Here is a 27,983-nt window from a genome sequence, read left to right on the forward strand (position 1 = left end):
GAAATAGTTTTTAAAGAAACAAGGCTATGTTCTATGGCACTTCTTGTCACAGAGCACTTAGCTTCACAGTCATGAGTCCAAATACAGTTCAGTGGGTTACAGCAGGGCAATGACAGGGTGAGTTTAAAATTCTTTTTTTTTTTTTCTGGCTGTCATCCTGACCTGTAGGGTTACATGGCAAACCAGTTTGTTTTTCAGCAACCAGCAGTTGCTTTTCAGCTTTCTTTACATTATTGTTTTATTTTCCTCAAACCTTCATTCCTGCCTCTAAGTGACATTCCCGTTAACCATTTGGCTCCATACTTTTTTGATACAGCCAGGAAAAAATTGTCTGTGGCTGAAAAAGGATGGGGCCATTTTCACAGCATATCCAAAAACACTGCTGTGAGGAAAGCAACTTAGCATTTGCTTCAGGAAGCTACTGCTGTTTGAAAAGCTACATGATGCCTTATGCGTTACTGTGTTAATTTTTTTGCATGTTGTTTTCCTGACTAGCACCTTGTCCTTCTACGTGAAGTATTTTCCTTTAGGCTCCTTCCAGGTATCAGTGGTGAGCTGTGAGACCCATCTGAACATCTCGACCATCTTGACACAAGTGGACATCACTAACTCCAGCAACTGAGTTGCCACTCTTTCTTTCAGTGTCAGTGAAGATATCTGATGAGATGCTGACTACATTATAAGGAGGATATATTGTATATATCTGTGAGTGATATATACAGCATTCTCCTCAAGAAACTGGCTGCTCTTGGCTTGGACTGGTGCACGCTTCGTTGGGTTAGAAACTGGCTGGATAGCCAGGCCCAGAGAGTTGTGGTAAATGGAGCCAAGTCCAGTTGGAGGCCAGTCACTAGTGGCGTCCCCCAGGGCTCGGTGCTGGGGCCGGTCCTCTTTAACATCTTCATCAATGATCTGGATGAGGGCATTGAGTGCACCCTCAGTAAGTTTGCAGATGACACCAAGCTAGGTGCGTGTGTCGATCTGCTTGAGGGTAGGAAGGCTCTGCAGGAGGATCTGGATAGGCTGCACCGATGGGCTGAGGTCAACTGTATGAAGTTTAACAAGGCCAAGTGCCGGGTCCTGCACCTGGGGCGCAATAACCCCAAGAAGAGCTACAGGCTGGGAGAGGAATGGCTGGAGAGCTGCCAGGCAGAGAAGGACCTGGGAGTGATGGTGGACAGTCGGATGAATATGAGCCAGCAGTGTGCTCAGGTGGCCAAGAAGGCCAACGGCATCCTGGCTTGTATCAGAAACAGCGTGACCAGCAGGGCTAGGGAGGTGATCGTCCCCCTGTACTCGGCTCTGGTGAGGCCGCACCTCGAGTACTGTGTTCAGTTCTGGGCCCCTCGCTACAAGAAGGACATCGAGGTGCTTGAGCGGGTCCAGAGAAGGGCGACGAAGCTGGTGAGGGGCCTGGAGAGCAAGTCCTATGAGGAGCGGCTGAAGGAGCTGGGCTTGTTCAGCCTAGAGAAAAGGAGGCTCAGGGGTGACCTTATCACTCTGTATAAGTATATTAAAGGAGGCTCTAGCGAGATGGGGGTTGGCCTGTTCTCCCATGTGCCTGGTGACAGGACGAGGGGGAATGGGCTAAAGTTGCGCCAGGGGAGTTTTAGGTTAGATGTTAGGAAGAATTTCTTTACTGAAAGGGTTGTTAGACATTGGAACAGGCTGCCCAGGGAGGTGGTTGAGTCACCATCCCTGGAAGTCTTCAAAAGACGTTTAGATGTAGAACTTAGGGATATGGTTTAGTGGGGACTGTTAGTGTTAGGTCAGAGGTTGGACTCGATGATCTTGAGGTCTCTTCCAACCTAGAGATTCTGTGTGATTCTGTGTGAGTGCTGCGCTATTTATAAAGCACATTTACGACTTACCCACAGTGTCCTATTTAAGTTATCTAACCTGCAAAATTAGGGAGAATACTATAAATGAACAATTGGAGCACAACTGAGATGGAAGTGGTTCAAGTGATCAATTTGTGAGCTGGAATACAACAAAGAATTTTAGGAGATTTAAAGAAACAATTTTACAGCATATATATATAATGTATATGCATATGTATAATGTATATATGTGTATGTATATATATATATAAACACATCAGAAAAATGTACTTTCTGATGTGCTGTGACACAGTTTCCTGTAGCTCAGAGAAAGAGATGATTAAGTGATAAAACCAAAGCTGGAACTTGGGAATTGCCTGCTATCGCACAGATTTCTTACACGGTTTTAAGCACATCAGTTAATCCTCCTGTGTTTCAGTACTCCCCGAAGTAATGGGGAGAAATACTGTTTGATGCTCTCTGTGGAAATACAGCAGTGAGCAGAATCATGGTAAGCTTGTAAGTAAAATGTTTTGAGCAATATCAGCAACTTGCTTGTCACACCTCTGTCTGAAGTGTTACTTGTGACAATGCAAGGTAAATTTGCAAAGAACCCCGCATCTGAGAGGGTAAAAAAAGGCAGGGAAGAGAGAAGAAACAAAGAAAGAAACCCATTCTTGTTTCTCTCTTTCTTTTTCAGGTTTTCTATGAATACAATAGCTGCTTCAGGAAAAAAAATAAAAAAAGTATTAAAAAATGCAAAGATACACTTTAGTATCCCTGCCATTTTTTTGTCCTGTGCTGCCAGATGTAGAAATTGTATCTGTTTTTATTTTTTGTGATTTTTTTTGTTAGCATTGTAATGACTATAATGTGAGATTTTGCCGCTATTTTAAGCTACCTGAGAGGAAGAGTGTAGAACCATAAAATGCTTTTGCAAATTAGCATTTTCCTATGGGAGTGAGGGGTAAAAGCATTTGCTTGATGGATTTCAATAGCTGGTATCGGCAGTACCCAGACCTGTCAGTCCTTCACACTTGCCATGGGGCAAAGCTTTTAACAGTCTCAATATTACCAGTGGTTATCTGAAAAATAAGCAGCCTGTGGACAATGTGACCAGGTCATTTTTGAAAGTGTTCATACTAGAGCCTTTGAGAGAGAATCTGAAAAAGTCTGTTCCCAATGCTATTAGCACTTATATGGGTTAGGCTTTTCGCTGCTGTGTTACTGTTAGTAACAGTATTAGCGGGGATTTAGTCATTTAGGTATATTTAGTGATTTAAATTCTCTGGGTCATCATAAGCTATTTGCTGGAAACACTGAAGGTGACATAGAGCAGCTAACATAAAGGAAAAGGCAAGACAAGCTAAGGTATGGCTTCTGGCCCAAACACAGGAAAACTTACTATTCCTCTGAAGTCAGTGGCAAATTTCATTGCAATATTTACCTATCCCTGTTTTCATAATAAACATATCTGCTAAATATTCAAAATCTATTAGTATATGCTACAGGTATTCAAAATCTTTTAGCATACACTACAGCACCTTTGGTAATAGTTAGCTGTTGAGGGTTAAGTCACTGTATGCCAGATTGCTTAACTAGATTTCTACATCTTCGTCCTTTAGTGTTTGCCCATTGGTGTAGCCAATGTTTTGGGGTTTGAAGACTTTGAAACCAACAGTTTTGAGCAGTTAGGCATAAATTATGCAAATAAGCAGCTTCAGTATTATTTCAGTCAGCATATTTTCAAATTGGAACAGGTAAGAAATCAGTTACTGAAACAACTTGTTTTATTAAAGTCTCATCTATTATGCAAACTGTTCTGCAAAACATCATGGCATAATTTTTATAATTGGTTGAATATATCTCCAGAAGTGTTGGAGGTTTTTTATTATTATTTCTTGTTTTAGTGTCGCTTATTATGGTATCATTTGAAAGTTGCAGCTTTGCTGTATGTAGTGCCCCATGTGCACTAATGTCAGCTGGGTCTTTCTTCAGAGAGCAAGCAGTGAGTTTCTCTTCCCCAGCACAGCCACCTCCATCAGCACCCCTCTGTCATAGATGTGAAACTGCCCTTAGCTGCAGAAAGATACAGGCATCTTGCCTGCTGTTTCTGTGTATTACCCCATTTATAAGTGACCTCCTTGTGTTTTATTTTTGCAGGAGGCTGAGGTTATAGCTTTTGTCCATTTCCTTCTACATATGAATCTAGGTGGTGGCAGAGAAGAGCAATGCCATCACAGTGTTTTACCAAAACAGAGAAAGAATATAGTCACAGGATGTAGATAAGGCACTTCTGTGTGCTCATGTTTCGGACCCATGCATGTCCTACTCTTTGGTTGATGAGAGAAGCCAGCATTTAATCTTGCCCATTCATATGGCACCTTGACAAGCCAGAAATGATCATGGCAGGTGAATAATCCTATCAGTCCCAGTTGCATATTAAAATTCACTGTCATCTTCATGAGCTGAGGTACTTATCTGCGCATACCCCACCGAGGTGCTGCTTTTCAGCACTTGCTATGATTTCCAAGACCTGGGTAAGAAAATGGTTTAAAAAAAAAAACAACCACCTTCATTAGAGGAAGAGGCGAGGATGAGTAGGTCATGTAATTAGACGAAACTAGGTCGTATGACTGGGATTTTCCTTGTGAGGAAATACTCACAATTGCTGCCAATTTATTCAAAATGTGATGAGGGGAGAGGGGGAGGAGGCAGGCATGTAGCTATTGTCCTTTCTTCAGGCTATTTCTTGTTTCTCATTGCCTCTTTATCTCAACTATCTCATTGGTTTAAAAAGAAAAAGAAAAATCACAGACTCCTGATGCTTCTGTTACTGTGAGAAGCGTTTTTTTGTTTGTTTGTTTTGCTTTGTTTTGTTTTGTTTTAAAGAAAATTACTGATAGCCTAGCCTTGCTTTTTAATGTCACCAGGATATTATCGTTAAGGAGGTTATTTGCTTCCTTTTGAGTTTTCCTCTTCAGTAAGAGTTTGATTTAGGTATACTGCAAATTTCCATTGTTTGAGAATTGGAAGTTTAGAGTCATCTCCAAAACAAGAAATTAATGGTCTATACATGATACCTGTATTTGTCCAAACTTGCACTAGTTTAATGTGCATTGTAGAGCAGCCTTCTCTCAAAATATTATGCAAACTCATTGGCGGAGATCAAGACTTCTATTCTTTGCATCCTTTTTAAGGTAATATCTCAGTTAGTTAAAAGAAGGGCTTCAAGCACTGCAGTAAGACGAGTGCTAATGAATCACTTTGAGTGAACAGTTTCATAAGCAGACCCTGGTGGGGAGGAGGCACTCTGAGACCTGAAGCCAGGCATTGAGTAGGGAAGGTGAAAAGAACACTGAATAGCTTCCCAGTGACTGCGTGAACAGGAATCCTTAGAGACAACAGGATATGCTAATGTGATTAAAGATAATATAATACTTAGGAACCAAAAGCCCAAATCACAAAGTACAAGCAGGGATATTTCTGGGATTTGAGTCATTGACTTTACAATGTTATTAAATAGTGCTTTTCAGAGAAGCTGCAGCAGAGCTGCATTGCTTTAAAATATGCAGTTCAAGCCAAAACATAACACTTGGAACACTAAGCTATTTTATCCCAAAATAAAATCATAGAAAAGAAGGAAAAAAAGACTTTTGACACTGTCGCAACATCATTTCTAGCTAGAGCAGAGCCAGATTTTGCTGTTCTCGCAACTGTTCTCATACAGGAAGTCTCATGTGGATTTGTTATTGATGATCTTCTAATCTTGGAAGTATGAATTTTATTACTATTATAATTAGTGCTTAAAGTACATGAGGTGTCTGACATACAGCTTGGCAGATAAAGAGGCTTCTGTACATGATACCATGGGGCTTCTGTATGTGTTTCAGTCCTTGTATATGTCTACATCTCTGTAAAGCAGAGTACACAGAGACTCTGCTCGCCCTTATCCCACCTCTCAGGTACATTGCACTTACCTACAGTGAATAACAGTGCAAGAGCAGCCGTGCTCCTCGACCTCTGCATTTCTGACCCATACTTGAATGAGACATGCTGGGGCACAAGGGTTTCATTTCACTACCACCACTGCAGTGCACTCCTACAGAGGAATTTATTTTCCAATAGATTTGACACCTACCTATGACCAGAAAAATGCTTTGACACACTCATAAAAAAAAAAAAAAAGTGCTTAGAGGCTTAGAGAAAAAGATCTTATTGCTATGATTTGATACCAATGTGAATTAATTTCAAGCAATCTCACGTTTTCAGTAAAAGACGTACTGAAAGAATTCCATACCCTGCTGCTTTAACTTTCCTTTTTTTTCTCCATCTTGCTATCCTGGAGTAAATTTTCTCCCTTTGATTATTATAACACTGTAGTTCAGAAACTAGAAAGCAGCATGATATTTCCTAATTCCATTTCATGATACTGACATCCTGATATTACTGTTTTTTTCGTGGTTTGTTTTTGTTTTTGTTTTGATTGGTTGGTTGTTTTTTTGTTTTGTTTTGTTTTCTCTCTCTCTTTTTTTTTTTTTTTTTTTTTTTTTTTTTTTTTTTGCTTTGAGGTGGGTTAGCAAGAGAGGCTGGAAATCTATTTTAATAGCATCTTTTAATTTTGGTGCAATTCATCTTTTTCATGCTGGCTGGGTAATTTAATTTGTTGTTGACCTAGTTCCAGTTGTAAAAGATTAGACTATTCATTATCACAGAAGTTTTATCCTTTGGCCCTTAAAATAATTAAACTTTTTGAAAACGTGTTACAGATTATTAATAAATGTTGTATTTTACTTAGTGAGTTCCTTGTTTCATATGAAAATATTTTGTCAGTACACAGTCTTGATGATTCCTTTTTAATTGTGAGGCATAATTACCGCTAGGAAGGGTGACACTGAAATTCAGCAGTGAACCAGTTTTTGATCAGCATGGCACATGATGTTGTTGTCACAGATACTGCGGCTTCATTGCATGAATCTTTCCCTCCAGCAATATTGAGGCAAAAGCATCCACTGTAATTAGGGATTTGAAACCTATGTTGTGTAATTGGTTCTGCTACACCGAGCAGAATGAATGTCCCTCTTAAAAAGTGGAAGACAGAAAAACAGGTTATCTGAGTTATCTGAGTGATCCTTCCCTGCTCACCCTGCCAGTGACTGGTGTTTGCTTGCTCTCACTTTGGCAGTCCTGGAAGGTGCAATCACTTTTCTCAAAGCTTCTCCCAAAGCAATTTGTCTGACTTCTAGCAGGTTTCTGGGGAGGACCTGGATCCAGCCTACCTTGAATAAGAGGTTGCAGCTGTGAGTGAGATGGCTATGACTTTTTTTGGTTCCACCTATAATGGGAATTTGCCCTGGCTCCATCAATGAGTGACTAATTTCCTGGGCAGGTGGGGCAGCATAAACCTCTGCTGTAGGTAAGGAAAACCAAATTGTTACTAGTTACAGATTCCAGTGGACTTAAGGTAACTTCAGCTGTCCTTGACTACACTTGTGATTTGGATGCAGGTTCAAGGTGCTGCTGCTTGGCCAGAAGTTTGGAGGAGGCTTGGACAAATTCCCAAAGTGCCTCCGGTAGGTTTCTGGGGTGGCAAAATCAGCAGAGCAGCATTCCGGGAGCTGCTCGGTGATTAAGGATGAGGTCTGTAATAACATGTTCACTATAAACATTTCTGATGTTTTCCCTTTAGAGCATGTGTTGCGAAAGAAGCCGTGGAGACCTTTGTGCCATCCCCAGCCAGCGGGGCCCTGGGCTGTCCTGCCTGGCTGTCCTCGGGAGCTGTGGGGACGTGGGGAGAGGCAGCTGAGCTTACCGGGGAAGCCAGCTCGGCCTGGGAGAAAGCAAAAGGGCCCAGGGGAGCGGGAGGGAATAGAACGGAAAACTGCAGCTACCACTTTTGGGTTGGAATGAGAGAGCAGCTCTTTGTGGGCTTTATTGGGAGGGGCTGTTGAGGGATATCCTTTTGCCATCCAGAATCCTTATCTGCTGCTAAGCAATTACACAATGTTAGCTGAGATTTCAGGTGCTGAAGCAATCAGGTGCTTCTTGGAAAAGTGATCGGAGCTGAAAGCCTCCTGAGAGCATTGTTTTTGCAATCCTTCTTGTTTTATCCCAGGTCCAACAGTATTTTTGATGTCTGATGGCACCTAGGAACTGGCGGGAGGCAGAGTGAAGAGCTAGGGACAATCTTGTGTAAGCAAGAGTCCAGATACAATAGCAGTGCCTTCTCATTTTGTTTGGTCTTGTTGCATGTACATTCTTCTTCAGTCCTATTTTTGGCAGAAATTATTATTTTTGCATTTTCTCTTCTCTACTGTACTTCCAAGAGAGAAAAAACAGGGCACAAGTGTGGGCTGCTGCTTTGAGAGGGATGAGTACTGAGAACTCCTACAAAAAGAAGCCAACTGTCATCTCAGAGATGGCACCCGGATCATTTATTTAGAAGCAGACGATGACCTCTGTCCGGTACGTTTTTCCCAGACTGCTGCTTCAAAAATAGAACCTCTTGCTCACTTTGCCCTTTGGATTTTTCCTATTCCCTCCCTGCTTACACCAAAAGAGGTGACAACAGCTCCATGGTCCTGACCCTAGTGCTGGACACCAGCCCTAACCAAGGTTACCAAGCTAACCAAGCACCTCCTCACACCCAGCTGAGCAGGGGCCCACAGCTGTGTGGCGCTGCCTGTCGGTGCCGTGGGCTGCTCGGGCACTGCTGGGGCTGCAGCACAGGCTGGTGGCTGCTGCCGCAGCACAGCTGCACCCAGGCACAGCCCACGGTTCCCTCTGCACGTGTCCTGATGGGGCACATACAGATATGGGAAAGGACACAAGTGTTGATGATAACCCCAAGCCCACGTCGCACGGATGCAGTAGCTGATAACAGCGCAAGTCCATCCCTCGGGTCTAAGTGATGCTGAGCGATTTCTCTGCTCCAGGTTTTCAGTGCAAAACAACATGCTCACCAATTTAGCTCATTAATGCTTGAGAGTAAATTTCAGGTTATCTGTAATACTCTGAACCAGACATGCAAGTTTAGCATCTGTTTTTGACTGGTAATTGTGACGTGCAGAGAGTATCTACGGCCTGTTTTCAGAGGTGACCTCATGTGCCTAAATCCTAATGAGTTATTTTTAAGCTAAAATGTCCTAGTTTCAGCTTCACCTATGGGATCTGTTCCTATATAGATTAGTCATTTTTCATAAAAAAAAAAAAAAAAAAAAAAAAAAAAAGCATCACGTTGTATGTTAAACAAAAAAGGGGAGAGGGGGGAAAGAGGGTTGGGCAAAAAAAGGACAATTGGAGCTCTTTGTGCTTGCCAAGGCCATGGAACTGTTATAGGACATAAGTGAGTGATCATTAAAAATAATCTTTCTTCTGCTGGGAGGTATTGCTGTTAGGCAGATAATGAAATGCAACAACACTCTGTCTCCTGGTCTGTTACAGAGCCTTTGGTGGTGCTACGTCAGCACTTGCTTTGTTTCCACTCTTTAACAAGGCCTTGACATGCTGCTGTTAACTTGGTTTTATGCCTCTTTTATGTTTTCATAGCCCCATGCAGAAGTTTTCAGCATTATGTGCTTCCTCCAGTACAGAGTCTGAGCATCTTGCTCCAATTTACTGGCTGAGGAGGTGAAGAGGTTGTTCCCCTGTACCAGCCGTTGGGTGCTTCCCCTCCATCTGAGATCTTTTGTAAAAACAAAGGAACAATCCTCCTGCTGGTGAGTTTATGATGAGCATGATGTAATGGGCAGGGAAACATTGCTGCTCTGTAACATTAAATGCAAAGCTCCAGCTATTCATTCTCTTCCTCATTTGGGCAAGTTAAATTCCCCTACAGCTTGCACTCTCCCCTGACAGATGGGCTAACAGCCTCTCACTCTGCTCTGAACAACTTCGTGGCTGCTGTCATGCCCCCTCCTAAATTTGCACCTGGATTTGAGAAGTCAGGAAAGAGAGCAGATAGAGCAGTGTGAAGACAGGCGCTGTGAGGGAATTACTGCTCTGCTGTAGCCAGAAGGGGATAGGACTGTAGAAGGTTGTTAGTGGCATTTATCTTGGAGGTAGGGAATTATTTGGTGGCAGAGACAGAAGACAAATATATGAACAGAAGTTAATTTGTGGTTGTGGCTCAACAGTACACAAAAATACGGTCCCATAAGCGTAGCAGAACTGATAACAAACCAAAGAACAGCAATATCAGGAAACAACAATGCTGATGCCCACAGCTTGCTGTAGCAGTAGTGCCTGTGGGACAGGTTAAACTGAGATGAGGGCTCCCCTATGCTAGACTCTGCACCACGTCAGTGACAGGTGAAGTAAACAGTGAACAACCCCATGGCAAAACAGCAGGAGAGCTGGAGGACATGCTTATACTGACCACTAGATAGTTCAGTCTTATTTTGTTTGAAATATTCCTTTTTTCCACCCATTGTGGGGAAAAGCACAGGTAGATGCAGGGTTATGCAGGAGCTGAGGCAACAGTTCACAACCTCTGTAGCTGAAACTCGTTGCATACAAAAAGTTCCTTTCCATCCCTCATCCCAGGAGTCCATAATTAAACTGACAGGCAGAGAAATGCCATCAGGATTAACATATGTGTCTCAAGACACATTTCCAATGAGACAGAGAAACTTTTTTGTAAAATGTTTGTTTTAGTTTTAAAGCCTTTTTTGTTTGTTTTAAAAATCGAATTATTTAAACTTTTTTTTTTTAAGTTTGCAAAGAGGATGTGACTGGGAAAGGACCCCAGATCCTGACACTTAAATGAGTTGTACTCTCTCCTTTTTAGGCTTGCAGTGGCCATGTCTCAGAGCCCATGCATCATGTAGAAAATTGAGCAGTCTGATTTTTTTTTTAAGTTAGTGATTCACCCATATGTTTATTCTGTAAGATAGCAAGGGAACCGATTTATATGCCAGCCTTGTTTATGATGGTTGTTTTCAGATTCATGACGGCAAAAGCCCTCTTCTACTCCCCTTTCTAGAAATGCTACTTCAGAAGATATTTCTGTTACCTAAAGTAGAAAGTTATACAAGCTTGCTGTTTTTGTTTTGCAAGAGCTTTGGAAACAGTCCAGTTTCAACTTGTCTCTAATGCCATGCAATCTGTTTATGTTCTGCTTTACTTTTCTGGCAACTTCTGAAAAGATAAACTTATCTTTGTGAGGTGGAATTGATATGAACTGTACCGGACAGATACAAAGACCCTTTGTCCGTTTATTTGTTTTAAAACTCTTTGGGTTTTAATTGTGCTATTTGCTCCAAAGGTGTATAGAATCTGGTAGTGATCTTTGAGTGTGGAAAACCAGCATAAGTCGCTAGAGGGAGCTCAGACATCGCTTCTGAGCCCAGGGACGAGCTGCTCTACCCCAGTATGTTACTTGCGTGTTGTCGGTAGATCTTCCCTGTTGAGATAGTTTCTGTGTGGGCAACTACAGACTCTGCATCATGAAAAGCAAACTGAGCTTTAAGACATAGCTGATTTGTAAATTAGGACTGAACTGGGGCACGGAGGTCTCAAACTTTAATTTGAGTGTCAGCATCAGTAGATACTACTGGAAAATGTTTTTCCAGCCCATAAAGGTGGGTCAGAAGTTGCCATCCCTGCCTGCCTCCCCCCCACCTCCTCGTGTGTTCCTTCCCCTTCATTACATCTTCAGATGTGCATACTGCTGCATGTCCCACTCCCACAAACCCCATGCATCCACCTCAGAGCCGCTACTTTCCTGTCTGTGCAATTCACCTCACCAAGATCTAAACCTTTTGCCTCTGCCCACCTACCGCCTGCCTCCAGCCTCATCCACTCGCCTACCTAAAGCACATCAGGTTTCACCAATGCCCTCTGCCTCTGCTTTTATTTTAACCTCTCCCCTTATCTTTTCTTGCTCCACCATCCTGAGCTGCAAGCGCAGGTTCAGGCACCACCTGGGCAGGCAGTCTGAGAGGAGCAGTCGTAGTGGTGCGGTTCTCTGACTGGCTGTAATTGCTGTTGTGAAAGTGTTTACCTAATGTTCAGGAAGCAATTGATGAGTAAAGACCATTATAAACATGCTTCTCTGGTGGCCAGATAGTTATCAGCCATCAGGCAGTCACTGTCCTCCCCTCACGCAGTAGCTGTTCACGTGGCAGTATTTGTTCTCCTTCAGATAAGAGTTGGCACACTGCAGGCTTTCGATCTGCTGCTGGAGCCACAAAAGATGTGTGTGTTGGTTTTTTTTTTTTTTTTTTCCTTTAAAAAACACTTGTAAAAACGGTTTGTGTGCCACACCTTGAAAGCCTCTTTGCCAGAGAGCACTAAAACACTAGTATGAGTTAGGCAAATCATCTTAAACCACCTTGGGCGGTCTTTGGCACTGTGATTTATAGAAGGAGGCCACATAATATCAGACTGGGGCCTCTTGCCTTTTCCCACCCTGCACATGTTCAGCTGCATAGAGAAAATGAATATGGTCAGCTCATTATTTTGCATGAGCCGAGCAAGCTTTGTTAGGTGACAAGTGAGATAGTACTACTGAAGTAAAGCCTTAAATAAACTGATTCTCAGTCTGGGTATGACATCTCGATGCTATCCCAGAAATTCAGAAGAGGGGGAGAGGATTGTCGCTGTGTTGGTAAGTGAGGCTCCCCTGTGACACAAACCAGTGCTGGGCTCTACTCAGGCTTTGCATTCAGTCACCTGGGGGTGCTGGAGGTACGTCAGGAATATGGCAAAACGTGCTGCACTGCAGATATTCCCTGCGCTGTAGGCCCACTTGGTTCTTTACTGTTTCTCAAAGTTCAGTCGCTGGCCCTGCACGCTGCTGCACAGGCCAGCTCCATAAAATGAGGGGAATTTGCTGGCTCTGCATTACATGCTGTTGTTGTTCTTTTCGTCCTCTCAGTAAATGCTACGTGTGATGACTACTAACTCTGAACTCAGTCCTGTGGCAAGACACTGGTCTGAAAGCTAACCTGCTTTCCACCGAATGAACAAAAGGATATAGTTTATCATTCTTGTGGCAACTCTTAGAAAACCTTGTATTTCTGGGCTGCAGATTTTGGAAATTGTGCTCCATTCTAACAGTACAGGCACTGGAAACCCATTAGGATCTTTTCTATGAGGAAGATGAAAGACATCCTGCCTTTGTCCATGTTACAGGCATCTAAAGGACATTGGAGCTCTCCTGTGAGAAGTTTGGCCAGGGGCTATTTAACAGCAGCTTCATGGAAGACACAGAAGAAGGTATTCAGCTTTGAAGTGCTCATTCCCACCCCTGTTTCAGCACAGAAATATCTCTGCAGGGTATGGTGGCTGAGACCACAGGGCATTTGGCATTCTGCTCTCACCCCCAAAACTCTGCAGCTATTCTCCTGCACAGAACATCAGAGCAGAGCGAGAGTAGCTGCATGGAACTAAATGCTGTGCTCTCTTCTGTGGGAGCAAGAGGGAGAAAACTTCCACCACTGCAACATTTCTTCTCCCCTTGCCTTCTCTTCAGTCTCCAACGGCTGATAAGGAAGTAGCGTTAGTGAGCAGGGCTGGCTTCAAGGAAAGTTATGACAGGGCACAGGCATAAAAGCTGCTGTAGGCTTAGAAGGAATAACTGTGTGTTCTGCTTGAAAAATGTGAGAGGGCCTGTGTGCGTTGTACTGAGCAGCTGTAGCTTCTGGGACAAAGATGAGAGTTTTGTGGAGGACTGACTATTGTAACCCTTCAGGTAAAAGGAATGGGTGCAGAAGACAGGTCTCCTCATGCAGGAGCCGATCGAGCTAATACTGGGAAAAAGCATGGTCTGTGGAGGTCAAATGCTGGAGGAATATGATATAAACTCAAGGAGAGCTACAAGGCTCTTGAGAACAGTAACACCTGGTTAGCTGAGCTGTGATTTATAAGTGTGGTAAAAATGAGGGGCTGTGTTTCTGCCGATCTGTAAAACTGGAGAATCTTGCTGTGAGGAATGAGTTGTGCTGGTCACTCTGTCAGCCATGTCTACTTGAGTGCACAGCTCTTTTGTACTCCAAGTCCTTCACACCGTCCCTAGAATTTACATCCTCGGATATTTGCAAAGTGTTATCCTGCCTCTGTAGCTATTTTTAGTTTAATACTATACATTTGGTGCTTTTGATTTTTCTTAGTAGGTGTCTCCATCTTACTCCTGGATAATTCATTATTTTCCGAATTATTTTCTTGGAGCTGTCTGCTATTTGTCGGTCTTTTCATTGTAGTGAAGTGGCTGAACCGGATTCAGTGTTTTAAATGAGACTTTCAAATGATGACAGCTTTCTATTTCCTCCTCTGCAATCTCATGCTTCTACATAGCTAATATCTTCCACATTTGCTATTCATCAGGCAAAGCTTTCATCCCTCTGTCTCTTTCAGCATAACTGCCTTCCAGGTTTTAACCTTCCCCTGAAAGTCTGAAACGTAGATTGATTCTCCACTATAGATTAGTTTGCATTTTCTGAATCTTGTCACTTTCTAATTTCTTAGCTGCCTGTGAATTATTTCTGTTCATCTGGGGGAGAAATTTTAAGTGCTTACCTTATGGCCACTTTGCAAATGTTCAATTGTTGTCATCAAAATGACTGGTGAGATGTCAGATAGGGCACAGCCCTGCACGACCCATCAAGAGCACTGTCTTTTAACTCTTTATCTCCAATTTACTGTGTGGCCATTTTTATTGTGGAGTTTTCTGGTGCAAGATTGGTTATTATTTAGCGTCATGAGAAAACAGTGTCCTTCTCCTACACTTTCTTGTTTGGTCTCCATCAAAGAAAGCTGGAGTGTTACTGAAATACTGTAGGTTTATCAATCTTTTCACACCCATAAATGTTTCAAGTTCAGTCTGAGAACTAAGATCTGCAGGATGTACTGAATGAAGGTATTGAACTCCAGTGGTAATCAAAACCTTTGACTTCTGCTCTACCTCTGCAGGTCAAGAGGTGCCTTTATTGCTTCTTTTAAAAGATTGCTTAGAGTTGTGTTTGAATGGGAATGTATATACAGCTTACAAACAAGAAAAAGAGGGGATTTGCAGATGTCATAAGCTACCATCTGCTCTTTTTTAGTCTCTAGATTTAGAAACAAGCAAAGTAGGCAGAAATAACTTTGTTCAGTTATTATTATTTGGCTGAATATATGTTTGGTTGAATATATATATTATATATACTAATTTTACAAAGTGTGAAACAATTTACAGTACTTGGCTTGCCTTCGTATTTTTGAATTTCAGTATTTGCATCCATTCTACTTTGTGCTCTTCATTTTGTTTTTTCGTTAATTCCATAAAATGTGCTTTTCTGTAAATAAAACATTATCAAACTGTTGCACGTAGAAAGCAACTCCTTGTTGAACTGAATTTAGGAAATGCAGATTTTAATTTTAAGCTTTTTTTTTTTATTATTGTCCTAGTCTGAATGGTTTTGTTTATTACAAATTCTAAAGTTCTGTATGGTGTGGCTTTTGGGGGCCTACTGCATCTTAATTATAAAGTCATATTCTGCATAAATTAAGGGTAAGATATACTGCAGCACTGAGAACTGCAGGCTTTGTTCCAGGAACATTTGTTCTCACAGTCTTACAGTGCTGAGTAACTGTAGCTGGTACCTAGATGCCCGCCTTTCTTTTTTTATTCCTTTTATACTCACCCACAGAATTTTTCAAACTCTGCAGTGAATTTTCCTTGCCTTATTAGCTAGCATTATTTCCCAACTTCTCAGCCTAATCTTACGCTCTATTTTTCTTGTGTCCTGTAGTAACTCTTGTAATGACGCAACTCAGAGAGCTTAGTTTATTCTTTGGGGTACAAGACAATTATCATGATGTATTTTTTTCAAAATCACCTTTATACAGTGTTGTGCAATAGATAGCATATTGCATTCTTTCTGCTACCTTATTATTATTTTAATTAAAAAGTAGTCATGGAACGACATCTTCATTTTCCACTCTAATAAACAAAGAATACCCTAAAGTTATAACAGTATTTAAAAATAGAAAATTACCTCAAAGATTGTTGCCCAAGGAGTATAAATACTGACAGGAGGGACTTCCTCAGGATGCCAGCAGTACCAAACGAAGGGACAGACAAGTGCTGTCATAAGTGCCCATGCAGATTCATCAGATCCTGCTGGAGGTTCTAGGTGGAAAAAGAGAAGGGACAAGCCCCTTTTTACTTAAAGAATTTGAAAAGATACGGTTTGTGTGCATTGTGCATGTGTGCTTCATGGTCCTAAAAAAAACTGGCAGGGCCCTTTAGCAATCAAAGTTATTTTAGACTGAGGTAGTCTGGTTAAAAAAGGCTTTAAATAAAGTACTGAAATCTTTAAATATCTGTGTACAGACGTCTATCAAAGAGAGAAGCACCTTCAAATCTGAAAACACGAGATTTTAAGAGAAATAGAATCTCTCTTTCGTGAGCTTCTGAAGCTGATCCAGGTGGGAACCTCCCTTGGAGAGCTGCAGCTGGCAGCAGATCTGGCATTTCTTGTCATCTTATTGGACAAGGGAAAACTGTAAATCATCCTACGGCTTTCCCACAGAATAATTTTTGTAGTCCTGCGTTGGCGACACTAACTAGGGAGACAGGTTAACCTTTACCTTTAGTCAAGACTGCTGTAAGCCTTCCATCTAAAATCAGAACCTTGACATTCCTCCCTTGATGTTTGCTGTTTTGAAACCTACCTGTCTACTTTTCGGTTCCAAGGGCAGGATTGTAGACTGGATTAGAGACTTTGGGTATTTTATTTTTTTTACCCATGCGAGCTGGAGCGAAACTGGAGATGACTACAAACAGAGGAATCTTCCACTTGCCAACTGCACATCCATCTCAAGAAAAAATGAGTTTGAGCTGTCATAATGATATTTTGTGTAAGAAAAAAAATAATGCCTTGTGTTTTGTTGTCTCTCTCGTTGTTTTTCAGGTGTCCCTCTACAGCTCTAAAAGTCTGATTTCTTGCTTGTGTAAGCTGCAATTTACATGAATTATTTTGCTCCAGTAGACGTGTTTTAAAGAAATATAGCTGACTTGAAATAAGAGATGAAATCTTGAGGGTTGCAGCTTGCTAAACAAGGTAAGTCTGCCTGATTTGGTGTAAAATTTCAGTCCCTCGGAGGAGAGAGGATTCTCAGCACTGCATACAAGCCTGCGCTTGCCAAGCCATTGCCTAACAATGCAATGCAGGCCTTATCAAATATGTACGGCCTACAAAGCTTGTGCTGTCCTGATCCCTCACAAGTGGTCTGGTCCGAGTAGTAATTTTTAAATTGCTTTGCTTTCTGGAAGTGACAGGGGATGAGATATCAAAAAAGGGATGATGGAGAGGGATGAGGGAGAAAAGGCAAGAGAGCAGTAAAGGCAAGCTTCCAGAGCAGAGGGCTGAAGAAAGCACATGGAAGATCCCAGCCAGCCCTGTAAACTATGTCAGAATCCCTCTGCAGTGTGCACACTCCTTACAGCTCAACAGTATTATGAGCACAGCTGGAAACTATCCCGGTGCGTAGGAAGGATGAGATGGTAGTAAGAGACCAGCTTGCCTAATGAGATGTTCAGTGACCTCAAGCACAAGGAACTGGTTTTGCAGGGTTGCTCTGTAAATCATATCAACAAAATTAAAAAAGAACAAAACCTGTCTTTGTCCTTCCCTCCCCCACTCTTTGTTTTTTGTTACTGAGTTGTTTCACTGACACAGCTGATAGTGTAGGCCTACAAATAATTGCATCAGCACAACTCAAGGAGTTGAGCTAGGAGGTGAGGATCTCACATGGCTCTGGAGATGGCACGTTTAAAATGTGTTCAGGAAGGATATCAATCTTCCCATCCGAGATGGGAGAAGATGGGCTAGGCAGTGGTGATCTGAAAGAGCCTGTGAGGCAGTACAGATCATGAGCTGAATGTGCATCAGCAGTGGGACACTTCCACAAAAAAGACAGATGTTTGGGCATGTAGAGACAGGGATCAATTCTGGCACATCCCATAACCTTTCCAATCGATTTAGCATTGGTAAAGTGAATATGAGACTTAGCAGTGGACCCAAATTTCAAGAAAAATGTAAACCAGCTAGGGGAGATTCAGAAAACTACAGGAAAGATGGATGTGTGAAATGACCTGTGAGGAACGATTAAAAAGAATTGGTGTTCTTTAGTCTTGTGAACGCTGAAGAGATACAAGAAAATTTCCAGCTTTGCGGTGTTGTTGTTGGTGTTTGTTCGTTCGTTTGTTTTCCTATATATTCCTTGGGAACCCAATCTTTCGTCAATGTACTCTAGGAAGAGGAGAAAGAGTACAGAGCTGAACCTGCATCATGTGGCAATCTAGCCTTGAGTCTCCAGCAGTAAGGACGACAGTGCCAGAGGATACTGCCTGAGGAGAGTTGTGAAAGCTGCTGTCACTAGAGGTTTAAAAACAGGCTCGACAGGCATCCATCAGTGGTGGTTCAGGTATGGCAGCCCTGCCTGGGAGCCTCTGGGATGCAGGCAAGCAGCCTGGCCGTGGGAAGCACTGAAAATCTGGCTGTGCTCGCTGTGCTGGGCTGTTGCCAGTGTTGCCTTTCACCACGTTTCTGCAGGGTCACCGCCGCCACAACTGAGCATTTTATTTTACTGGCGGGGATTTAAGGTTTTCTTTTCGATTAGTAGCAGCCCCTAGTCCATCCTCGCGACCTGAACTGACAGATAGTGATCACTCATAGCAGTGCCATGCTGGTAAGGAGAGAGCAGCCTCTCCACAGCCATCTCTGCTTAACCCGCTGGTCCCTAAGCCTCCTCAGCCGCACCCCGCTGCGCTTCCACTCCCCCCACCCCCGAGGGGGCCACCACGGCACCGAACGCCCCTCGCCCCCTCAGCCCGCGCGGGTTGGGTACCGGCCCTAACGGCCGCCCAGCGGGCGGGGCGGGGGCGGCGCCAGGCGGTGCCGGCCGCTGCCAGGCGCGGAGCGGCCCCGCAGAGCGGCGGCTGGGGCTGGGGCTCGGGCGCTGCCCTCGACATGGCGGCGGGCGGCAGCAGCGGCGGGGCGGGGGAGCAGCGTCCGTACGAGCTGGTGGTGTTCGGCGCCAGCGGCTTCACCGGGCAGTTCGTGGTGGAGGAGGTGGCGCGGGCGGCCAGCAGCGGGGAGCTGCGCGGCGCCCTGCGCTGGGCCGTGGCCGGGCGGAGCCGCACCAAGCTGCAGGAGGTGCTGGAGCAGGCGGCCGAGAGGCTGGGTACGCGCCGCGGCTTGGGGCCGGGGGCTGGGGGCGGGCGGCGGCGGCTCCTCCGCTGGGAGCAGCCGAGGGGCTCGGGGGGGGTCCCGGGGCCGCGGTGCCGGCGGTGACGGCCTCTCCGGTGCGCAGGGAAGGCGGCGCTGGGGCCGGAGGTCGGCGTGCTGCTGTGCGATGTGGGCGACCCGGGCTCGCTGGCCGCCATGGCGAGGCAGACGCGGCTGGTGCTCAACTGCGTGGGCCCGGTGAGTGCTCCCCCGCCGCGTCTCCTCGCCCCTTTTTTTAAAAAGGTTTGGAAGAGAAACCCCGCGGAGCTCTGTGCCGAGGCCCTGGCCGACGATGGTTCGGGCTCGTTGAGAGCAGATCAAAGTACGCGAGCTGGAAGTTAGATAATGGCAGGGCCTGCGGAGTTAGTTAAGCAGAGAATATGCAGGTAGTGCAAATGCAAAAAGCATACATTGAGATAAGAAGATATTAAACCAGCTTTGGCGATCTTATCTCTGGAGAGAGGTACGGTGGAGTGGTTTGTGCAGCAATCTCCTTTATCAGTGATGAAGTTTGCTCTGCTGCGCCGGCCCTAACCTCCCCCCAGAAGGCAAGACTATTGCATTTGCCCCACTTCGAAAAATCAATAGCTATTAAGCGCTTCCTTATCTGGTAGATACACAGTAGATGAAGCAGGTTGGGTGAGTTGTGTGGGGGGGTTATTTTGTTACGTGTGCTGTTTGTTTCCTTCTACAGTATAGATTTTTTGGAGAGCCCGTCGTGAAAGCTTGTGTTGAAAACGGTGCGAGCTGCATTGACATCAGTGGAGAGCCCCAGGTACGTGACATCTGAAAAATGCTACCTTACCTTAAGGCTCTCTTAAAGTATTTGGTTAGGAAGTTTTATGTTTCTGCTAGCGTTTTTGAACGTGCAGACAAGTTCTGCCTCCTGATGTGCAGTTTGAAGATGCATTAACTTTAGGATGTGTCAACGTGTAGTATTTGTATAGTTTTCTCACTCTTAGACAAGAGCCCCCCAGGTTCTTTCTGGAAATCCAACATTTTTAAATTCTCTTTATGTCTCAGTTGTGATTCCAGGTAGGAATTTTGGATAGATCACTTTTTCTTTTTTTTTTTTTTTTTTCCCCAACTGCTGTGACATTTTCATACCATAAAAGACAAATGATGCACATCTGTCTTAAAGATGTATATAAATAATTTATATAATAAATATAATGTATATAATGATATAAATATAACTAATTTGAAGTATGTAGGCTGCTGTGATTTGAGAATAAAGCACTGATGGTCAATACTGGATATTGTCAAATATGGTATCTGCCTAAAATATCTGTTCTGATTGTGTTTTAGTTTCTGGAAGGAATGTACCTGAAATACAATGAAAAAGCCGCTGAGAAGGGAGTGTATGTCATTGGAAGCTGTGGCTTTGACTCTATACCAGCTGATATGGGAGTACTGTACACCAGAGACAAGTTGAAAGGTGACTTTCTTAACATGACTTTATGCTGAAAAAGACACACAGATTATGCTTTTCATCTGGTTTCCTAAAACAAATGCTTGTGGCAAGCTTTCTTCAATTTGTCTTTTTGTCTGCCTTTACCAGCTAACTAATTTCAACCAAATCTGGTAGACAGATGCAAAAGAAAATCTAAATCACGTTCCATTAGATTCAAGCAAATTGGTGTTCAGATAGAGGTGAGATTCAAGGTGATGCTGCTCACTGAGAGGTTTGTTTGTTGCAAGTGGACTGCTCAGCCAGTGTGTGGGCATCCGTGGGCAAGCTGCAGCATACTTCTCTTGTGCAGTGAGAGTATTGTACGGAAGAGACAGTGGGGACAGGATGGCTGTAGGGAAGGGACTGCAAATCAGTGGATGATCAGGTTTCATAGGTTTTGTTTCTCCACCTCCAGTACTGAGCAGCTGTTGTACAGACAGTAGTGTCTTACAGTGCCTTTTATGTCAAGAGCAGCTGGGCAGTAACTCAGAGAATATATAAATATAAATAAATATATAAATATTTGAGAAAAGATGTAAAATGATTTAATTCTCTGCAAGGAGTTCTTGATCCTAATCCCACACGAGGGTACTTTGTTCATCAATTCTGACTTTGTAACTGGAAGGGCCAGTAAGAGAATCCAAATGTTTTGCCTCTAATATTCTATTAAAATTGCTATTACATGCTTGATATTGGAACATGTCATCAACTTTCAGTTTAATAAAACTAAATCTATAAAAGGATCTGATTAGAGAGAGAGAAGGAGAGGCATGAAAATGAGTATCTGGTTGTTCATAAGCTTATAATTTGATGTCAGATACTTGTTTTGAATAAAGATGTCTTTTATCTCTTCCTATTTTGACTTTCTGGTATTATCACCTGTCTATCCAGTTGCTCATTATGTTTAAATCTGCCCTTACAGGAACAGTTTATAAGCTCAGAAGGAACTGAGCAAAGTAAAACAAAGCGGAATTTGGAGTTGTTTTCTTTTGCTGTTCACCACAACTAAGCAAACTTTGTTTTAGAATATGTTGAGTGTTTCTGCTCTTTTTTTTTAATTTATTTTTTTTTTTTTGTAATAAGAGCTACCAAGCTCTCTTAATTCATCTATGTTTCACAGCCGATGTTGTCCTTTATCTCAAAACTTTAGGGAAATCTAAATATGGCTTTTAATATTCTTTTTCTCTTTTGATTTATTATTTACATGATCTTATTAACTAGATAGAACAACTGTAGCATTTAATGACTCAAGATAAGTTTAATGACCGTTACTGAAGTACTTTGTGTATGAAATTATTACTTGCTAACAAAAAAAGCTCCAGATCTTAATCTTAGTTTACTTTGAGATAAAGATGTGTCTCTGTCCTGTCCGCTAGCGATGTCAGTAATCTGCCATTTGAGGCTGCCAGAGTGTCCTCTGGCTATGTGAACTAACCTGAGTATATATCCCAAGTAATTAATGTTTTCTCCTCTTTTCAAGGTACCTTAACTGCTGTCGAAAGTTTCCTGAATGTGAAATCTGGACCTGAGGTTAGTTGCTTTATACCATCATGGGAACTTGTGATGACATCAGCGTAGCCAGTTTGAGTAACTGTTGTTACGTTAATGCGGAACAAGCTGTGCCAGTTCCTTCACAATGAGTCTGTATTCTTTAGAAGCTAATATATATTATATAATATAATATTTTATTCTTTAGAAGCTAATTAAAAAGTACGCTAAGGATACTTACCCTTTTGTAAGGTTTGCTTGCATGGGCTGACAGAAAATTTGTTGTATTAAGCAGTTTCAAGAAATATTTAGGTTTTGCAGTTGATTTGCACAGAGATGTGGTAAGCACTCGTACACAAACTGTAGTGGATATGTAAGCGTGTTGCCAGTAATCCTAATATTTTGGCTATATTTTTGTTGCTATTCATTGGGGTTGTTTTGAGATACTTGATAGTGCATGTAATCAAAATACCTTTGTGTAATAATTTTGTAATGTAATAATTCCGAAGTCATCGTTAAAATAATATTTAAAGCCTTAACTGCATTAATTATTGTTTCATGGTATTTTACCAGGGTGCTTGTATACATGATGGGACTTGGAAGTCTGCTGTTTATGGCCTCGCAGATCAAGACAACCTGAAGAAGCTTCGAAAAAAGATAGGATATGCCCCTGTTCCTGTAGTTGGTGCAAAACTTAAGAGAAGGTATAAAAAGCTTAAAATGTGAAACAAGCTGTTTTCTAACAGTTCCAGGATTTATTTTTATAGAATGTTAGCATATTATTAAATGCTAAAAATATGCATTTAAGACTTCAGGAAAATCTACACATACACACACTTGTCTGGTAAAATTGAAGATATGTTCATACTTCACTGAAAAATAACGTTAGCATTTACCATGTCTCTCAGTTAGTGTGTTCTAAAAGACTTAGTGGCACGGCAAACTTTTATTTCAGAAGTGATGAATGTAGAATGGAAAAAACAAATATTAGAATATTATTTTGATTATCATATTTATCCTGACCATAGTTCATGGAATTTCAAGTTGAGCCAAGGATAAATTTGAATCATTGAATTAGTTTCAGTGAAAAGAGATAATGTCATAAAAATGCTTGAAAGAAAGACAGTATTGATAGCACTGCTATGATCGATTTCTTTGTTTGCATGAAGTTTTGAATGTGGTTTTTTTTGTGAATGTTTTTTCCATTTGCAGAGGATTTGTATTCTACAGTCAGGAATTCAAACAGTATGCTATTCCATTTATGGGATCTGATGTTTCTGTCGTGAAACGGTCTCAGCGCTATTTGCACACACAGCTGCAGGAAACACCAGTAAGTCACTGCTACTAGTGTAGTATGTCTTTATTTTAATTTGCAGCAAATCCCTCCTATATGTAATAATAGTTCTTTATGTAGTTCTATGTTCCAGGGTTTCTGCAGTTATATAAATAATAATGAGCTTTTGCTTGTGTAAAGAAAGAGGCTTGTTCTCTTGATTATCTTTTGGAAGCTGCTTGACCTTATGTGGTCCAGGTTCTTCTGCATGCCCAGACCTGTTTCATACTGTGTGATATCCTGCCTGATGAGCTTGCTTTCTGCTGCTAGAAAGAATAGTTCTGAGAGTCTTTTGTAGGGTTTTTATGCTGTCTGATTTCTGGGTATGTGTTTGTAAGAAATTTTTGAGTTTGGCTTTGGGTTACAGAAGTGTTTGAAAAGTGGGCTTCATGCTTTTAGGAAACTGTAAAGGTGTTTAGTTTTGTACCTGTGCAGAGGCTTTTTTGTTACATCGACAAAGATTTTAAAGGCATCATAAATGTAGTCTATGTAACAATAGACAGGTTGGTATCATGTACTAAACTTTTGTCATAGATAAATTATATGCTGCTCATTTTTATTAGGAAACTTCTTTTATGCTTCAGTCTTTGGGGTACAGAGCGAAGGCAACATGAAGTGTGTTGGTGGTGAGAAGGATATATAGTTCTTGTTTTCCATGGTTCCCTGAGACGAGACCAGCACTAACAGTTCATATAACAGCTGTGCAGAATCGCTGGCATCAGTTAGGGTTGAAGGAGACAGTGCTCTAAAAATATACTTGGAACTATTAATGAGAAGGTTTTGTTGTTGCTATTCCGGAATTGTAATGCAAGGCCTTGGTTTCTCTTAAATTAAAACACAGCAAGAAGGAAAGGATTATCTTGGGAAAGAAGCCTGAAATCAAATACCAGAAAACAACTTTTAAGTTTTCCACTGTTGTTTACCATACTCTTTCCATCTCCATTCTGTAGTTACATTGCTTTCTCATAATGAATTATAAAGTCAAGTGTTATTCAAGGAGTTGTTTAGAACTCAGCTGTTTAAAGTCTACTGCGAATAGCTCTATGTTGTATTAAAAACTTGCATCCTGCATTTTTAAAAATGAATCTACGAGAAAACCTTGATGTAAATTCTACCACTGAAAATATGTTTTTGTCTTAGGTACAGTATGGTGCTTATGTGAATATAGGTGGTCTTAGCTCTGTTGTGAAGCTGATGATTGCGGGCATTTTATTTCTTCTTCTTGTGAAATTTAGCTTTGGAAGAAAACTTCTGACAAAAGTAAGTGTTCAAAACACAAAAGAATTAAGTGCTTGGAGGCTTTTTTACTTTACGTTAATGTGAGTTGTTTGTGTTGTTTTCCTTTTCCCTCTCATTATATAGTATCCGGAATTTTTCTCTGCTGGACGTTTCACAAAGAAAGGACCAACCCAGAAACAGGTAACTGACTGCTTTCCATTCTAGTTATTGAAGAAGTTTGTTGGGGTAATGGTAGAATAGTAAGCTGTGGTCTACCACTTAGTCTCCAAGAAATAAATAATTTTTAAATGCACACTGCGTATACCTGTGAATATTTAAGTAATGATGCCTTCTGTTATTAAGTCATTAAAAGTATGTGGAACTGATACAAGAAAAAGTGGATCATAGTTCTAGGTGTGATGTATTCACATGAATGGCTCACAACATAGATGTCAAGAGTGATGATAGATCAAGTAGCAAAAACTCAAGCCCAAACGCAATGAAAGAGTAATTGGACTTTAGGGCTGTAACTAACTGTTCCAGTAAAGTTAAATGATTATGTAACTGGGATTGTACCTTTTTAGCAATGACTCAGAATTACTGCTTTCATGTTTAGATGTATCACAGCATTTGGCGTAACACTTGCATTTACTACTTCTGTTTGTTTAAAGAAGTGAGTTACTGTTTTGGTGACCACGCTTCATGTCTTGTACACTACAGATGGATGAAACCTCCTTCACAATGACCTTTTTTGGCGAGGGTTACAGTGAGGGGCAGAATCCAGCGAACGGCAAACCAAATGTAAAGATTTGCACTCAAGTGAAAGGACCGGGTACGTATGTTAGCAGCTAACTGCATCACATTTCCTACCCTGATACACGGTTATGGTTCCACTACCATCTACTAAACCCGCAGCCTTTACAGACTATTATCTTACGTACCAGCATGCATTGTAACCTGCTTTTTGAACAGTTTTGGAGACAGCAAGAATGTACATTCAGAAGGGAGTTAATGAACTGTTGCTACTTTAAATAACAATATATGTAGCCAGATACTGACAGCATCACATCAAAAAGTCTTTTAAGCACAGATAAGCAAAGCTCTTGCTATAGTGAAGAGCTTGTTGTCACTTAGCGGTGATAACTCACAGTTGTTGTGTGGTTATAGGCTTATATTTGAGGCAGATCTCTGTTCACCTTAGTTCTTAAGGACTTTTATCTATTTAGGATGATAACTGCTTCAAAAAAAAAAAAGTGGAGATAGCTTTTTGTTTGATTATTCTTCAGTATGACGTAAAAAAGATTAAAATTAGAAATGGGAATTTTGTGTTTCAACACCCTGTATGTTTGGTTTTCATCAGAACCAGGCTATGTTGCAACTCCAATTGCAATGGTTCAAGCAGCCTTAGCTCTTCTGGAAGATACAGCTTACCTGCCTAAACAGTGAGTATTTTCCTATGCAGAACATATTGATTTCCATTACAGCTATTGTATGCATGTTTCTCTTTGAAAATACAGATTCTCTATAACCCTGTCGATTGCACTCTTACCTCACTCAAATGGCAGTGCTATTAAACATGATCCTGGTTATGCAAGGGAGATAGTTTATCATGGTAAAGTCACTTACTCTTCATCTGCCTTTCAACTTGAAAGGATGTAATTACAGGTTTTAGTTATGTTTTTGCAGTATCCACTGCACCAGTATCTATATTTTCAGCTATGGAAAATTTCCATTGAGTTTGCTACACGCAGAAATGAGCCTCTAAATGTAACCAGCTTGCTCACATGCTCCATCTGGCACAAAGTGGCTTTTTCTTTCCTAGCCAGGGAAACATATTTTTGACTTCAGATAAAGACAGTATTTGGTCACTGTACCACTAATGTTTTTCTCTTTCAATTCTTGTTAACAGAGGTGGTGTGTATTCTCCAGGAGCTGCTTTCTCTAAAACAAAGCTGATTGAGCGCCTCAACAGTCGTGGTGTTGAGTTCTCTGTCATTAGCCAGCCTGAAGTCTGACATCAAGACATAACTGTATGAACTAACATCTTACCTGTGTCTAATTCCAATAAAGTTCATTTGGCTGTAGAAGCCTGAGCATAAAAAAGTTTCATTGTGCTGTTGTTTACAGCAGAAAAAATAAGCTAAAAAGTATAATAACATATGCTATAGTGAAAAAAAAACACACAGGATACTGATTTTAATTCATGAATGTATTAAATCAGTAATTTATTGGGTACTAGTTCTAGAACATTGTTTAATCTCTTTCACCTTAAGTAGGAGAACAGCAGCCTAAATTTTAAGTTACTACATAATTCAATCTGCAATTAACCACAACCTTCTCACCGCAACTATTTGAAGCAGGCAGGCCCTGGATACCAAGTGCCTTAGCAGACAAAACCACTAGTTATTCCTCATGCCTGTTTGGGATAGGCATGGTTACCTTTTGGTGTTCTTATTTTTAAAGGCTTAGTACCCATAGTCAAATCCGAGTAGTCTTTTTTTTCTTAAGGTTTAAGGAGTAGTTTTGTCCTTTTGGTGGGTTATTATGAAGATCAGTTGACTGTACTTAAGTAGACACATAGTGTTGACTTTCAGTCTTACCAGCTTGCCTGTAGCGAGGCATACTAAAAAAGAGAAAACCCATGTTGTAATATAGAGCTAGCTGAAGACCAGTTGCCATTTCATCCTTTCAACTGAGAACAAGTCATTCTAGTATAATACGTGCAGTACACAAAGCAGTGTCAAAAACAATGCATTTACAAAGTGACTATGTAGCAGCCTTGTCAGTATAGTAACTGTAGGAAGTTAAACTACTTCTAAACTGTTGAAACAAATGCCGTATTTGTTTGTAAATATTAAGTTACCTTTCAGGTGTCTCTGTGGTTGAATGATAATATATCTAGCAAACAATTTTTTTTTCTAATACATCTGCATTTAGTAATATAACAGCTTTTTTTCCCACTGTTACAGCTTGCTGAGATCAGAGCATTGCTACAGATGAACATAGTATTTCTGAAAAACTTCATTTCTTGTCTTAGTGTGAAACAGATTTGTAATGAGTGATTTTTAGAGGCTGATATCATAAACAAAGCTGAGGGAATGGGTATAACATTAGCTTTAAACTATGGTGTATATAAAATGCTTGTGATAGAACTTACAGACAAACTGAAAACTCACTTTGCACTTCGATGCCTTCCTTGGAGGGAATCCTCAAGATTTGCTATGTGCTGTGTATTCCCGCTTCTTCTTAACTATAAGAGCAACATCACTTTTCAGCTTGTAAATGGTTGACTCAAGTTGTTTTCCAAAATCACTTATCATCTGTGATTGTCTCTCTGTAAAAAGACGCAGTACCTGCAAATTATCTTCCTGCTAAAACATAATAAAATAAATGAGTTGGGCTGAACAACCATGTCATTTTTTTTACTTAAACAGCAAAGAATACCTGAAGGTCTC

At 41.5% G+C, this 27,983-nt stretch overlaps 1 protein-coding gene and 2 long non-coding RNA genes across 3 annotated transcripts; 2 read left to right on the forward strand and 1 right to left on the reverse strand.

Moving 5' to 3' along the window:
* Positions 1 to 807: 807 nt before the first annotated feature.
* Positions 808 to 15,124, forward strand: LOC140002126 (uncharacterized). The gene is made up of 3 exons (XR_011808147.1): positions 808 to 8,285; positions 9,369 to 9,538; positions 12,957 to 15,124. It is a non-coding gene; the product is annotated as an uncharacterized lncRNA (long non-coding RNA).
* On the reverse strand, positions 11,864 to 16,865 carry LOC140002127 (uncharacterized). The gene is made up of 3 exons (XR_011808148.1): positions 16,479 to 16,865; positions 15,800 to 15,933; positions 11,864 to 12,000 (listed from the first exon to the last, which is right to left on the reverse strand). It is a non-coding gene; the product is annotated as an uncharacterized lncRNA (long non-coding RNA).
* Positions 16,866 to 18,686: 1,821 nt separating this feature from the next.
* Positions 18,687 to 27,936, forward strand: SCCPDH (saccharopine dehydrogenase (putative)). The gene is made up of 12 exons (XM_038176765.2): positions 18,687 to 18,992; positions 19,122 to 19,234; positions 19,731 to 19,811; positions 20,345 to 20,474; positions 21,970 to 22,019; positions 22,551 to 22,681; positions 23,190 to 23,307; positions 24,451 to 24,570; positions 24,673 to 24,729; positions 25,249 to 25,360; positions 25,889 to 25,970; positions 26,438 to 27,936. The coding sequence occupies exons 1-12, from the start codon at positions 18,779 to 18,781 to the stop codon at positions 26,541 to 26,543; spliced, it is 1,314 nt and encodes a 437-aa protein (XP_038032693.2). The 5' UTR covers positions 18,687 to 18,778; the 3' UTR covers positions 26,544 to 27,936.
* The last annotated feature ends 47 nt before the right edge of the window (positions 27,937 to 27,983 follow it).

Source organism: Anas platyrhynchos, chromosome 3 (genome assembly GCF_047663525.1).
Source record: "Anas platyrhynchos isolate ZD024472 breed Pekin duck chromosome 3, IASCAAS_PekinDuck_T2T, whole genome shotgun sequence".
In the NCBI taxonomy this organism is placed as follows: domain Eukaryota; kingdom Metazoa; phylum Chordata; class Aves; order Anseriformes; family Anatidae; genus Anas; species Anas platyrhynchos.